The 15,094-nt window shown below is 36.4% G+C and overlaps 2 protein-coding genes across 4 annotated transcripts; one reads left to right on the top strand and one right to left on the bottom strand.

Annotated features, from left to right (window-relative positions):
* The first annotated feature begins 19 nt into the window (after positions 1–19).
* ND-B14.7 (NADH dehydrogenase (ubiquinone) B14.7 subunit) lies at positions 20–731 on the top strand. The gene has a single exon (XM_071598603.1). The coding sequence runs from the start codon at positions 110–112 to the stop codon at positions 626–628; it is 519 nt and encodes a 172-aa protein (XP_071454704.1). The 5' UTR covers positions 20–109; the 3' UTR covers positions 629–731.
* LOC139700092 (ubiquitin-conjugating enzyme E2 T-like) lies at positions 727–6,338 on the bottom strand. Of its 3 annotated transcripts, none has more exons than XM_071598600.1 (5): positions 6,189–6,338; positions 5,804–6,083; positions 5,646–5,715; positions 5,362–5,566; positions 727–949 (listed from the first exon to the last, which is right to left on the bottom strand). In XM_071598600.1, exons 2-5 carry the CDS (start codon positions 5,910–5,912, stop codon positions 791–793), a joined length of 543 nt encoding a protein of 180 aa, XP_071454701.1. In that variant the 5' UTR covers positions 5,913–6,083; positions 6,189–6,338; the 3' UTR covers positions 727–790. The 3 variants fall into 3 exon arrangements, with proteins under 3 accessions (XP_071454701.1, XP_071454702.1, XP_071454703.1); XM_071598601.1 differs by having other exon boundaries at positions 5,804–6,080; XM_071598602.1 differs by having other exon boundaries at positions 5,804–6,072.
* Positions 6,339–15,094: the final 8,756 nt, after the last annotated feature.

The raw sequence follows: 15,094 nt of genomic DNA, 5'->3' as shown, positions 1-15,094 counted from the left end.
AGGTTGTTCAATAGAGGGCCTCGCTAACCTTTGTGGAAATCAGATGGAGTTTTAGTCTGCGCTTGGGGAAGAATCGGCCGAGTGTAGGAGGAAATTACAATAGTAGAACATGTCCTACCAATATTACGACACCCCTGACGGGGAAGACTGTTTCAAAAAGCTTTGGATCAGTACTAAGTACGCAAGTATGATTGGTTTGGCTGCCTCCACGGGTGATGTTCTTTTGCTTTCTCACCCCAAGGGATACTTCCAAACAGCCGCTAGATATGTTGTTATTACAGCACCCTTAGTGGGAATGGCTGCAACATTTACTTTGTCAACATGTGCCCTGACAAGTATCCGCAAGCGGGACGACCACCTTAACTATTTCCTTGGGGGTTGCGCCACCGGGTCAGTCTATGGGGCCGTTAGGAAGTGTGGTGTCACTGGTTTTGTTTCTTCCCTCATTTTTGGAGTTGGAGCTGTTGTCTTAAAAAGCTTTGTGGTAAACGATTGGCCGTTCTTCAGGATGAAATATGCTCGAGCTTATGGAGGTGTTGATCATTACCTTAATGATTGGACTCTGTTGAAACCATACCCAAGACGCTGGAAGAAGTCAGCAGATGAGGAACTTCCAGAAAATGTTTAAATACTCGAAGTTTGTAAATGATTGTTAATAGTATGGAGATTAATGCTCTTTTTAAGCAAAATCATTATTGTATAGTTCGAAATTATTAAAGCTGTGTATTTATTTTGGTGTTTTTATTGAGTCATACAAACAGAAGTTGCGATTATTACAAAGATATCTCTTTTAAACCTTTACGCGTTTATGTGGATCCAGTTTGTCTTCATCATGCTTTCGTTTCGCAGATGTGGAGGTACTTTGCGTTGCATCTTGAATTGCATATTTCTTGGTCCAATCCTTAGCCTTGCGTATGTACTCCGTATTATTGAATTTAAATTCTTCTGCCTGGAAACCATGGTGCAAGTATTATAAGAGTATACAATTGGTGACTAAAAATGGCTGCTCAACATGAGAAATATGGCAAAACTGTCGATCAAATGGTATAAGGTACAACGTAAACATACGAATACATGATTGCTCGTCCTGGCATGCTCAGGTTTGATAATGTCAGAAAAATACATTGACTCGCTGAATAATCTCATGTAATTAGAGAATTCGAGCATTCAGTAAGGGTTGTAGGATGGTAAAACAAAAGAGTAATAATGGATTCCATAATCACCATTAAACCTTTGTTTTCCATTCCTACAATTCAAACTATCATTAAATTATCTAATCGATTAATCCATAATCACCATTAAACCTTTGTTTTCCATTCCTACAACTCAAACTATCATTAAATTATCTAATCGATTAATTATTAAACTATCATTAAATTGAGGACAATATTTTAGTATGGGGGAAAATCCAGTCTTTGGATGTCCAAGCGTGAAATGGGTTCATGGTATATTTGACGGAGAATCCATATCTTAAGTTAAAGAAATGAACTGGCAGTGTCTTCACTCTTTGAGCATGACATTGCAATGGATAATATTCAGCTTCCTTGAATGCTTTCACAGGAGGCAGCAATGCTTTTGTAATAGGGATTCATTGTGCCACAGCAAACAACATAACTGGTGGACTAAAAATAGCGCAATCTAATGTTATCGAATCAGGGGCAAAGGCACATAGGAGGTTAGAGACAAGTTTCATTGAAATGGGTGAGCACCTATGGGTTGAATAAACAAAGAAACATGATTGAAGATTGGGATGCATTTATTAAATTTTGTGCCCAGGGTTGGCGAAAATTCATCTACAGGGACACATGTATCTCCCCAAGACATCCTTGAATTGCCATTTTCTCAGAATTTAATGTTGTGAGGAAGATATTAAATGATGGAAGTATTTAATAGATTATCAATGAAAAGAGTTCTAATAAATAAGTTGAATTTTCAGCAATATTCACAAAGATTGGCAGCATGTAAGGCTCCTAAACCTGACAACAGGATCTCCTTGAAATTACTTTTAAATGCAATCAATGGAGTCTATGACATCACACTAGAACATGGTTTGTTATTATTGGTATTCTACTGGTTAGGGTAGGTTTTGGATATACACAAGCCTATCCAATTTTACAAAAATAAATTTACTTGCCCCTCCTAACAAAAAACAACCTCAAATTGGGCACTACAGTAAGTCCCTCTTTAATTCTGCAAACTTCTTTTCTCCCTTAATTCCATTCATCATGCCTATCCTATTCCTTCCCTTTACAGTTTGCCCAACACACTTCCCTTTATCACTGTCTTCAAAATCCCATGGCTAATCAAAATAGTCTGAATCCATCTTTCTTGCCCCCTTGTGACTTCTCCCAACAATCCTCTCTCCTCCCCACCATGCCTTCCTGGTTTCCTTTCTGTCCACTTCACCTTTTCCACACCCACATTTTAAATGGCTCCAATCTATATCTATTAATTCAGTGACCAAACTTTTATTTCCACACCATTCAAAACCGAACTACATATCAAGGTTTTAACAAGCCTTTTTTTAACAGCCTTGTTCAATATCCCTGCCTTCAATTCCTTCCTCTTTGTGAAGGCTTCTTTACCTAATACAGTTCTTCTGATCCCTAATACTATAATCATCTTGGCTCAAACCATTGTTAAGACAGGTAAACTAATACACCTGCTATAACCTTTGTGCTTCTAATTTAAAGTTATCTTAGTCTTCCTCTGTCTCAAAAAGTCATTAACTTTTTTTTTGTGCGTGGAATTACAAAGTCAATTATTTCATTACATTTCAATATGTCATAAACTTTGTTTCATTTCCATTGATACCGATCCACACACATCACACTGATTTTCTCAAGTGCTCAGGAATGGTTGTAACTCTTTGACTGACTGGCTATCTAAAACTACATCACCTGCAAAAATGACTGATTTTATTTATTCTCCAGTGTCTTTCATTCCTATTCCAATCTACAACCACTTTTACCATTTTTTCCACATATCCATTGAAAATGATGGGTAATAATGGAAAACTCTGCCTTAGTCCTCTTCCTAACACTGGCCATTCCAAATCTTGATCCACCATATGTACCCAAGTAGTATGTCCAGGTTACAGATTAGTTGCATATCCCTCAAATCTTACTCCTTTATTTTGAAATACATTCTTTCCGGGCTCAATTACTAAGTTTCCAGACATCTTGGATTTTTTGCATGGATTTCTCCTTACTTCCCGAAAGAAGTTTCACCTTCCTGTACAAGCACACTAATTTCACCCTTTCATTTACAAACTTTCCAAATCTCATACTGAATCTTTCACCTTCATTAACCTTATTAAGTTTCCCGCCTCAGTTTATTATTTATCTCTTTATACTTTCTTCTTCTATCTAATTCTGTGTTTATATTATTTCATTTTCTTTTCTCATCTGTCTACCTAATCATCTCGTCTTCAATCAAAGGTTGCCAGGTACTTTTCCAATAGTTTCATTTCTAGCCGTTGATATCCCTTCTTGATAAATTCTAATTTTCCTTCAGTACCCCTGTCCCTATGTTCACTTGTAATTTTTTCTACTGACTCCTGGTTGGTCTTCCTTCTCGTGCGATGTTATTCTCCATTGTTACACCTGTCTTCCCTATTTCACCCTCTTGAATCTAACATTACACTTAAATAGTACTAAATTATGATCTTAATCCACATTACCCCTGTGAAACTGTTGGAATTAATCGCCCTGTGACCTAAATTTGTGCACAACCATGCTGCAGTGTAACTGATATATCTATCTATTCCCAGACATTTTTCACATAAACCTATAGGTCTATTTCTAAACCTAATAAATAATATATGTCTACTGTTGTGCTAACCAAGTATTTGTTATGATTAACCAATTTCTCAGATGCAATTTCTTTCTCCCTGCATTTATTCTTTGTCCTTAAACCACAGTCCCTGTCATCTCTCCGTTCATCTACCATAATGTTACAATCCCCCATCACTATTAATAGTTTGCTTCTAATAACAGTCACAATTATTTCCTATAATCAAATATACACCCTACGTGTATTTCTCCCTCCTGATGATTGCTTGGCAGCGTGTACACATGAACAATGGCCAAGTTCATTGGTTCAGTTTTCACTTCTACATATAATATTCTCTATTTTGCCTATTCTATGTTTACTTCCTAACTTTTTGTTCAATATGATAGCCACCCCTTGCTAGCCCTCTTCCCTGCTGCTGTATATTACTCTAACTATCACTCCAGTAGTCCCCGCTAACCTTCCATCTCACCTCACACAGCCCTCAAATATTTATATTTCCTCTCTCCCTTTATATTCTCTTATTTCCCCATTCTCACCATCGTCTGAACATTCCAAGTCCCAATTCTCTTTCATCCCTCTTCAGTGGTTGTCTGTCAGTGATTTTTTGAGATGATGATTGTGGAAGCCTTGCCTCTCTTACTGCATGGGCATGACACAGGGCAGGTTCCATAGTAACCAAGACTTATATTCATCATATATATATGTCCATCATTAGTTATCGGGATAAATAGTTAACTTGATTTCTCATAACTCCTTCCCTGGGACCAATCTGACAGGGCTGACCCCACCAGGACCACTTATCATTGCTTATTTCGGGACCAACTAAAACCTAACTTATCAGATAGAATACCTTCGAGTGAATGAAAGAAATTGCTACCTTGACTTTACCAAGAACATGCTTTCAGGTGGAAAAAATTAATTAGTTTTTAAAGCTCAATTATAGAAGTTTTTGAAACATAATGAAAATGTAGTTTTTATTCTGTAATAACTGTTTTGGAGAGTACATTTTCCTTGTGATATGATGAATGTTTTTTCAACAAGAAATGCATTAATGCACACTTTGTATGAATTAATTATTTCAAGCTATAATTAATTCTAAATGCAAATGGCTTCACTGTCAACTATTTCATTGCTTGCTGATGAACTACTCATCTATATCAGTTTCATGTCTACTATAGGTACAATATCTAAAAATATTTCGCAGTGCTTCGAAATGAATTAGTTCACAAGAAAGTATTACATTTCTGTTTAGAAATTGAAGTCTAATGATACCCAAAAGACCTTATTTTGTAAAGACGTTAGGGACAATCAACCACTTCCTTGACTTGCTTTTTTCTCCGCTTTGAAAATCACATATTACACAATCATCCAAATTCAATTATACTGGTATACTATTTTTCCATTTGCATTAAATATACTGGGAACAAATAGTCTAGTATATTGTGCAGCTAAGGAAGGATACTTTTTTATCTCTCAGATGAAACAAGGATTTATTTTTTCTTTCATATACGTCCAAATGGACGACAGTTTGATATGAAACATAATGGAAAACATAAGACTACTTACTATGCCTAGCATCAAGGGGTCGTCTGGATTTGGTTGGGCCAATAAGAGCCTGAGTGAGTGTAATAGACCTCCCAAAAGTATAGTAGGTCGCCATGAACCAGCAGGTGGCATACGTAAAAGATCAAGGCAAATTCTTCCAGATTCATCGACATTTGGATGATATACTGGGGTTAGAAACTCCACTCTAGGCGGCTCAAATGGGTACCTGTTGTGGAATAACATTCAGTTAATACGCGAGAAGAAAAGATGAGCGGGGCATTACTCTAGGCATAAATTTTGCATACTTATCAGAAAGTTGTACTTCAAGCTTGAATACTCCGGACTCATAAGGTGTTCCTTCTAATCCTAAAATACCTTAAATAGCAAAATAGAAAGATACTGAAAGCACAATTCCATACAACTCTGCAAAAATTAATGAAGCTTGTTTACTGAGATTACTTACTAGCATCAAATATGTCGGCGGAATTTTCCCGCAATGAAAATGAAATTCCAGGCTGAGGATTTTTAGAGATCATATCCAATTCCTTTTTCATACGAATCATTCGCTGCATGATCCTGGCTGATGCTGTTATCACAAAGGGGTAAGACTAACTGAAGGGAGACTGACTTGACGATCTTCTTACAGGTTTCATTATACACAAGTAGTCACAGAGCGCATATTACGCAAGCATATGCCATCCACAAGTTAATACGTTTCACAGTGGGAAAAAACTGTTTGCCTGCTAAAAAGGTTTTTAAAAAGGTATTAAGGTTTTCAGAACACTCAGTTCACTATGAGTGGTTTTGCAATGTAAGGAAATCAACAGAATTGAACTGAAATAGCGTACCTCGAGATTGTATTCATGGTAGGAAATATTCTAATGCCACAGCGGAAACGTTGCTGGAACTTCAACGAAGCAAATTATATCTTGTTACTTGTATTCGTTCGAGCTCTTCACCGTAAATACCTGTCCAATCTGGCGCAATATTGCCTGAAGAAAATAACAATTGGTGTTCTCCAAGCGCAGATATCCTTGCGCAAAAACGGCCAATGAAATGTTTAAGTTCATACAACGCAGAGCGGGAAGGCTGTAATCATTAATATTTCTGCATGAAAAGGGCTTGATGTTTACTCATTATCATTTATCATGGGAGTTAATCACAGTTTAAGCCGTATTTTATTCGTGTAAAGGCTTCATTGTGCAGGAAGATTAAAGTAATTCCTAGTTGTTGACTCTGGAAAATTAGTTAAATTCTTATCGAATTAGGTTATCATCCGTCTTTTACCTACCATTACTTATTTGGAAAAATTTCCTTAATAGTTTCTATTTGAGGACAACATATATGTCCATTATTAGGCTTGAGTAGCAGAGTTTTTATGAATACCATAGGCAGTCTACTGGTAGCCTTTGCCAATTGGTTATGGGGCATAAAAACTAACGCTCAGTTGCTGGCCAAAGTTCACAGTTTGGACAGCAATACCATAATGATCAATATCAATTTCGTTGGCATTATGCCCAACGAGAAAACTTGATCAAAAAAGTGCGAAGCAATGAGTTTAGCATGAAAATCTAATTTAACTGATCTAGGCCCAAGATGGAACACATGGATGGGAAGTGCTTGGGATATTTTAGTGACATCAAAAAATTCAAGGGAAAGCATTTATCAAAAGGAGAACTATGTACTGTTAAAAAGAATATAACACCAATTGCACAAAGTAAATAAATAAAAAGTTGCCATTTCCTAGGTGAAAACTTATCAATAAAGTTAAACTTCTTCATCCAGGGCCATACATTCAAGACAACGGTCCACTTAGTTCATATATTTTAAAGTGTTCATCATTATCTCCTTAATGGGAAAATTTATCTTTTTTAAACATGTGGATTATAATAGGTGCTAATTTCTTTAATGCATAATGTAGTCAGACCTTTCCCTCTGCATTTATTAATCTCCTAAGCTAGAATATCTCCCGGAAGCCATACACTACACTGAGTACTACTTCATCTAACGCCAAATATACGCAAACCGTGTACTCTTGCTGTGTGCTGTGCAGCTAAGGATGCACAGGAAGATGCCTATGTTGAAATCACACCTGTGAAATGAGTGCAAGATGTGATTATTACCCATATACCGCCATAGAATCCAAGATTACACGTTTTTCCTTGCTTCGTCAACCATCTTCATTATTAGCTAGTTGACAAACTGCAGCCACAAAATATATGTAATGACTTCACGGAGTAGTACCTGGTTTATTTATACTGTGTCTTGGGCGAAGTTAATGTGATACACGCATATTTGAGATATTTTGAATTACCTGTGCCATGTCATGGATTTTAAGATGTTCTTAGGTATTAATCATCTCTGAGAATTTTATTTGTGTTTTAATTGAAAATATGCAAAAAATGGAAAATATACTCACTTACTCAAAATCCCACCATGTCTGCACTGTTAATGAATACTTACTAATGGAAGATGAAGATGTTGGATAGAGATGGAAGGAATACAATGCAATGGCTGGAAGACAATGTTTTAGTAATGAGAGACAACTACATTAAATCCTATCAACAAAATTTGTTGATAATTGAAAAGTTTTATTCACTAAGCTTTGTGGAATAAGATATCACCCGGTACATGTAGTCTAATGCAGATTTGCTAAAATATCTAATGGTTGGCTTAAAAATAAATTTGAATCTGGAAGCTGAAAAGTAACTTAGCATCCAATCATTTTAGAATACATTTTACCGAAATAAAACCAGTAAGTTGTATACAAAAGTGAATGAGAAGCAAGTGAACATCCATCCACTACAATGATCTGCATTGCGACATGCCTTTGAGACCAAGGGATGGGACCTTTAGCCAAATTTTCCCTTTCAACTCAGAGAATCCTCCTATTACATTGTCTAAATGATACCTTGAAGCTATCGTGAACAATGTGGTCCATTTTTTTATTATTAGTACTTCAACCCATACATATCCAATGTTTTGAATACATTTTCCAAGCCTTTATATGGAACGAGCTGAATCACTATTTTTTTCATTAATCACTTTTACAACTAACCAATTCAAGTTCATACATTGTCTCTCCCAAAAGATGAGTAGAAAAAATTATCCGCCTTCCCCATCATTTCTGTGTTTGTGTTTTATATGTGTTCCTATACCTTTCCCTTACATCTATTTCCATTTGAATGGATATGTGCTCGCTATTTGGCAGTTTTTCGTGCTTGAATGTGTATATGGCCGATGTGACTTGTTTCCCTCTTCTGGCTATGGGTGCCACGAAATGCACTGTTCCTATCCTTTATAACATTGTGTGATTACTTACCTCTTGTGTTCTCTTCCATTTCTCCTTTGGTGGGTGAAACAGCTGCCGAATGCTATCTTAGGGTCAAGGAATCGGGGCACTTGGTTGCATATTGCATATTTCAATGTAATTTATGTTTCCTTGATAGCTCAAGTGGTTTAAAGCATCAGCCCAGCAAATCGAAGATCCGTGGTTTATTATCCTTTCTTATATTTATTTCCAGTATGTGAGAGAATGTATATGTATTGCACACCTGTATATAAAAGGTCTGTCCCAAAACATTAGTAAAAGAAAGTGGGGAAAAACTTTATTGCAGTTAAAAGTAATAAACTCATAAAAAGAGCACCCTTGAGCATAAACACAGAGATGTCAGTGCCTCTATCATGCTTCCTGGAAGGCATCGATGGGAATCTCATTCAGGTACCTCATCACGGCCTCTTTGACATAATCCAGCGGTCCAAAATGGTACTCAAAGGCCCATCTATCGTCACCAGTAACCACTTACTCTAAAATATTTGGATCACTTTCACAGTGATCCAAGAGATCCAAGGCAAGATTGCCACACAAGTAGTCTTCCGACAGCACCTTGGGGAAAATCTTGGCACACATTTTTCATGGCTAATTCTTCTGCAAGAATGCATTGCACAGTGGTTTTCTGAATTTTGCACTCTTCAACTAACATCCTGACACGTGGAGATCAATCAGAATTGAACATGTGCCTAATTTTTTGCACATTTCCATCACACTGTGTTTTAGATAGATGTCCAGGGCATCCCTCATCGTTATCCTCTTTTTACCTTCCCAGAATATCCTGTGCAAACAGAAAACCATCACTTGGGACATTTCTCTATCTCCATAAGCATACTGAACCATGGTCATGGTCTATGAACCAGACTACCTGAGTTTAAAACAAAATATTACATATCATTACTCAATGGAAAGTGACATTGTGAATTGGAGATGCAACCCTCAAACAGGGGTTCCATAAAGCAGTGATCTGCTGGCTGTAATGGCCTGCAGGCAACTGACGCGGGTTGTGTTGATTTCCCAAGACCTCTCACACCCTGCCAACATTCCAGGATCCACCGGCTAATATCTTCCTAAGACACTTTGTTAATCCTTCCCAATTCTTTGTAGTGTTTCATACCAGACATCATCCACTTTTCCCAACTAGATTATAACTTTGATTTAAAAGATTTATTAATGGATAAATCCTGGCCGCCGCTCAATTTACTTTTTCTTGTGCGAAATTGATGACTTATAGCTTAAACATTGCTGCATAAGATTTTCTTCTCAATGTGTAATTTTCTTAAGAAATTCCTAAATTACAAAAGATTAACTCAATTCTGGTTTGAAAAAAATCACCATGCAGGCTGCACTTTCATAGAAGTTAGAGGGTGTCTAGAACAACTTCTAGACACCCTCCAAGAAAATTCTATTTCATTCGTTCTCTTATTTTTTTAATATTTGATTTGCTGAAAGATAATTTATATAGAAAATAAAAAGGCACTCAAACTAATGTCTCGTTTTGACTTACGAATCATAGCAAAAAAGAAATAAGGTGGCCTATTGTGTTGGCTTGTAAATATTGTTCGTTTTTTGATCCCTCTGTTGTTTGGAATTAATGTCAATCACCTGGCTCTAACCTTCTGTATACTTACGGTAGATATAGCCACAGGCAATTATGATTTCATGTATTCATTGGTTATGAGGGCAAAAAGAAACTTAACATTTCCACCAAAAAGATTTAACATTTCTCGACCATGGTTTTGATGCTGCGCATCATCATCAGGTAATGTACATCAACATTTTTCAACTTATAAAGTCTGGCTCCAACAGGGGAGTAAGGTCAAGGAGAGGGGGTAAGGTAGGGGGAGTAAGGGAGAGGGGGTAAGTTGAGTTTAGGTGCAGCAGCCTATTAGTGGCCTAGGGGAGGATGAGGCTATGTATTGGAAGGTTACTGATTCAAATTTGTGAAATTTTAAATTAATTAAGTGATCATTGAATGAAAACCATATTGTAATACTCCACCGTTCTTGGAAATAGAGCAATGTAATGTGTGTGAAAATGATCAAGGGGACGTTCGGGACGAGTTCCAATAGAAGTCTCAGGAGCAGAACAGAATAGGACTGTAGCAAAGGTGAAATAACTATATAAGGACAGAGTATTTTACAGGAAAATAGTCAAAGGGAGTACATTTTCTGAAATGGCTTTACATCAGGATTAATTTTGTTTGCACCCGGCGAAATGGAGTGTCGTGAAGGTTGTGTAAGTACATATAAGTAGGACTATATCCGAAGGTGACGCTTCATCACGAGTGGACATACTGTGTCATACCACTTGCGGCCTCCTTATCGTAGAAGACCCGGAAAGTTTGATTGAATTCGACACGAAGAAGTTTGTTATCGTCTGCAAATAATATTTTAATATGGTTCAGGTCAGTGCTGTTTGTCTTTTGCGGTGTACACACGGATTTGAACAAACTCGAGTCATTTCCTCCTTGTTACTTCCTTCTAGGTAAAGAGAGCGTAGCCTAAATATTTCCACTTATAATTCGTGGGTTATAACGGCAGGCGCCAGTTGTGATTTCAAATCGGAAACCACAGCCATGCCTCAATTCTCAGTCTCTGTGGCATTCGTTTCTTTGGCAATACATTTTTGTGAGTAGTTTGAATTCCAGGCACGAAGTCGTTGATTTCGTCCATACCGTCACTCTCCCTGTAATGCAACTTGCCGGCAAACCTTTTACTCCTGATTGTGTTTTGAACATTACCAAGCCGCTTTTTGAGACCTTTTCTTCTCAGGCACGGGAATTTTCCGGGATGTTGAAACACTTGGGTTGTTTTATTCACTTGTCAAATAATTTCACAAATTTTATTTTGTTGTTTCAGGGATACGATTTTTTTCTCATTTCATTAATTTTCGCGGTAGAAAGCGCGGGTCACAAATAACGATATATTTTGGCAATGTATTGCGAATGGAATTTTCAGAGGGTACGATTATTTGGAGAAGTTTCAACAGCTAAAATATGTTTGGCACTAGAGCAGAGTAATTTGAATGTAGTTAAAAATTAAATTTGAACATATTTAAACTGGATGCTTAGGGCAGTTCGATTTCTTCCAACATTTTGATGGCAGTTTGAATTCATTAAGCAGAAGGAAAGAATTTCATTTGATTGATTCAATTTTACCAGCTGAAATCAGATTTAGTATTTTCTCGTCGATAACGCGCACCTTATGTATAACGTGCACCCAGAACTATGTAGTTATCATGAATTTTTATTGATACCGCGCATTCAGGGCTTCATAGTTATCGTCAACGTGTGTATATATGTGTATATGCGCGTAAAAATTATTATACTGTGTGTAAAAATACGTCTATATCGGAGGTGTGTGTGTAAAATTACTTCTATTTTTGGATTTTTTCAATTTTCATTGCATATCGCGCATCGTAATTTTTTCGATCATCGGAATATTTTTGCATAGATAACACGCGCGTTATCTATGGGAAAATACGGTAATTTTCTTGGTTGTAACTATTTGATTTATAAGGCTCAATTTGATTGTTTTCCCCCAACTATCTGCTTGAAAATGGAGTATTTTCTTTTTCATTTTAAACTTGAGTGGACACTTTGATTTTTTTCTCCTAACTGCAATGAATTGACTATATGGCATGAGCTAAACACTTCTTTCCCCCTCAGGTATCGTCTTAACAGCAGCAGATCTCCTTCATCATACCACTAAGGAAGTTTGTAGTAAAACACCTAATGCCAGAATTATTAATGGAGATGCAGCAGGGGAAGGAGAATTTCCCAGCCAGGTAAAGTAAACCGTATTAATACATTTTCATTACTTTTCCTTGATAGTATTCACAATTGAAACTCAGAGGAAAGCTGGCCTTCCAATTGCAATGAATGGAATTATTAGTGAATTCTAAAAATTGAATGATAATAATTGAAAATAGATATACCATATTTTCCCATCAATAACACGCACCCATAACTTTGTAGTTATCATGAAGTTGCATTGATACTGTGCGCCCAGGGCTTCATAGTCATCTTGAACATGTAAAGAGGCCGCGCATCTGTATACACAAATAAATGCTTCTATGCTTAGATTTTTTCAATTTTCATTACATGACTTGCATTGGCCTTTTTTCGGTCATCTGAACATTTTGGTATAGATAACGTGCGGGTATCGATGGGAAAATATGGTAATTTGTTTTCATTAATTCATGTCTCCAAAACCTGCCCACATCTCCTGTAACTTAAGAAAAATTTAGAAGAGACATCTCCCTTCTCTGAATCATTTCTCAATAATATGAAATATGAGGCATATAAAACCTGATTTACTTGGCTAAAGTTTGAAAAAATAATTTGACAATTAATGCAGTAGTCCACCAACTCATAAACTATTAAATTGTTCAGATAAATTTTGTTACGGCATGGGTAAATGTTCTATGCTAAAGGTCTGCAGTCAAAGTAGGGAAGAAAATCTCAGTGGGAATAAGGCTGAAGAAATACCCACTGGAACAAGTGGAAGAGTGTAATATTTAAGAAGCTAGGCTACTAGTAATGTAAGCAACAAGAGAGATGGAGAAAGCTGAGTAGGAATGATGAAGTAGGCTTTCTATTGGAAGCAACAGCTGACAGAAAACAATAATAGCAAACACATAAGGAAACATTTTTTAAGAGCTAGGAATGGAGTCTAATTTTCTATGAATGTGAGACTTGGGTAGACTAGTAGCAGCAAAGGAAAGAAAATTGGAGGCCATTGGAATTTGGTGTTACCGGAGAATGAAAGTAAAATGGATAGGGTAATAAATGAAAAGTAAGTTAAAGGGTGGGTAAAGAGAAGAGCCTATGGAGAAAATCTAGAAGAAAAATGCTTGGACATATCTTGTGGAATTATAGTTTACTGAAGATCATATTTGAAGGATATTAGGAGGGTGAAGAATCACATACAAAGTCCTAGAATGAACTGGGAGAAGTGTGTGGTGGAGAATGTTAGTAGAAGGAGCTGTGAGGGAAGGAAGAAATTGGCCGGAAAAAGAACAGAATGGAGAGCTGTTACCAACCTGTCAACCCAATAAATGTAATGCCCAAGCATACTTACATACTTAAAGGTCTGTGCAATATTTTATTCCTTTGGACTTGTGTCTTCTAGCACATTTTTACAGATTACGAATATGCTTAAGTACACCCTAAGATTATCTTTTGCTTGATTTTTTATTCATTAGGTGCTGATAAATTTCTCATATTAGGTCATGAAAGGATTCCTGATTTGGGATACACATACATGTACTTGATAAATGATCTTTGTAAAAAGCACAATAAAATTTTTGTTAATACACGTACATCTGAGTTCATCACCATATTTAGTTCTTGGATGTATGAATTATGCAATGATACGTAAAGTGATGGCATGTAGTCTCACTATTTGTCTCATTTCAGTGATATCCTCTGTTCTTGAATCTCCGTTCATTGTCAAGCCTTCATTAATATTTTCCCATATAGCTTTTTTATCCTACTAAAAACATGAATCTATGTGGTTTTCCTGCTTCCCTTAGACCCTGATAGAACTCCGCTGAATCTATTGTTAAAACAACAAGAGTTATAAAATAACTAAACTTTTTGCCTTCAAATCCTCTCCATCTACCTTTTGTACCCACAAGGCAAACTTTACCCTTGATATCTCTTTCGCAGGTGTCAATATTAATGCATGGAAGTCACAGCTTTGGTGGATCAATTTTAACAGAGAAATGGATCCTGACCACCGCTCTAGTGGCAAGGTGAACATGTTAAATGATTATCATTGGTGACAACTTTATAATCACTTTAAATTAAAATTTAAGGCGTAAAAAATGTTAGATGTGTGAGAGTGCAAATCTGATGCTTTTTTACAAAGCTTTGAATTAATTTCTTTTTAATTTCAGAGGAAAGCCAGAGGATTATACTGTTCTGGCTGGAACAAATATTTTAAGTTATGGTGGAACATTCCATAGAGTAATGGAAGTTCTTCAGCACTTGCTCTACAATGAAAACTGCAATCATGCTAATGATTTAGCAATGATGAAGGTAATAAATCATCTTAGTGTTTCCACAAATTATGGCTTCAATCTTTTATTAAAAGTCAAGTTCATCATAAGTGCCTAACTAATATGTTGCCAGACTATCTAAAACATATCTTACAGCCTTAAACCATGTTTCATTTACTCTTCCCATATATGTACCTCTCTTATCTTATAACATGCATCATTATGAAACAGAATGGGTTTTTAGTCTCATGAAGTATTTCATTTACAATTCTTTGTCAGGATAGTTGGAATGGAATCATAAGGATTATTGTCTGTGGATCATGAAGTCCTGAAAACAATAATAATCTTAGGATAATATTAATCACGCCTAATTGCATGGGCTCATTCTTTCAAATATTATACCAGGTGTTGACTGAC

This window comes from Hetaerina americana, unplaced genomic scaffold (assembly GCF_022747635.1).
Source record: "Hetaerina americana unplaced genomic scaffold, ioHetAmer1.1.p SCAF_10, whole genome shotgun sequence".
NCBI classification, from domain to species: Eukaryota; Metazoa; Arthropoda; class Insecta; order Odonata; family Calopterygidae; genus Hetaerina; species Hetaerina americana.
This window is presented reverse-complemented; position numbering and strand designations above follow the sequence as displayed.

Bases quoted from the DNA above. Each gene is read 5' to 3' on its own strand.
- ND-B14.7 (XM_071598603.1), top strand. From the start codon at position 110: ATGTCCTACCAATATTACGACACCCCTGACGGGGAAGACTGTTTCAAA.
- LOC139700092 (XM_071598600.1), bottom strand. From the start codon at position 5,912: ATGCAGCGAATGATTCGTATGAAAAAGGAATTGGATATGATCTCTAAA. The intron at 5,716-5,803 runs GTAAGTAATCTC...TTGCTATTTAAG, and splicing joins CGCCGACATATTTGATGCTA to GTATTTTAGGATTAGAAGGA. The intron at 5,567-5,645 runs GTATGCAAAATT...ATTCCACAACAG, and splicing joins GAAGTACAACTTTCTGATAA to GTACCCATTTGAGCCGCCTA.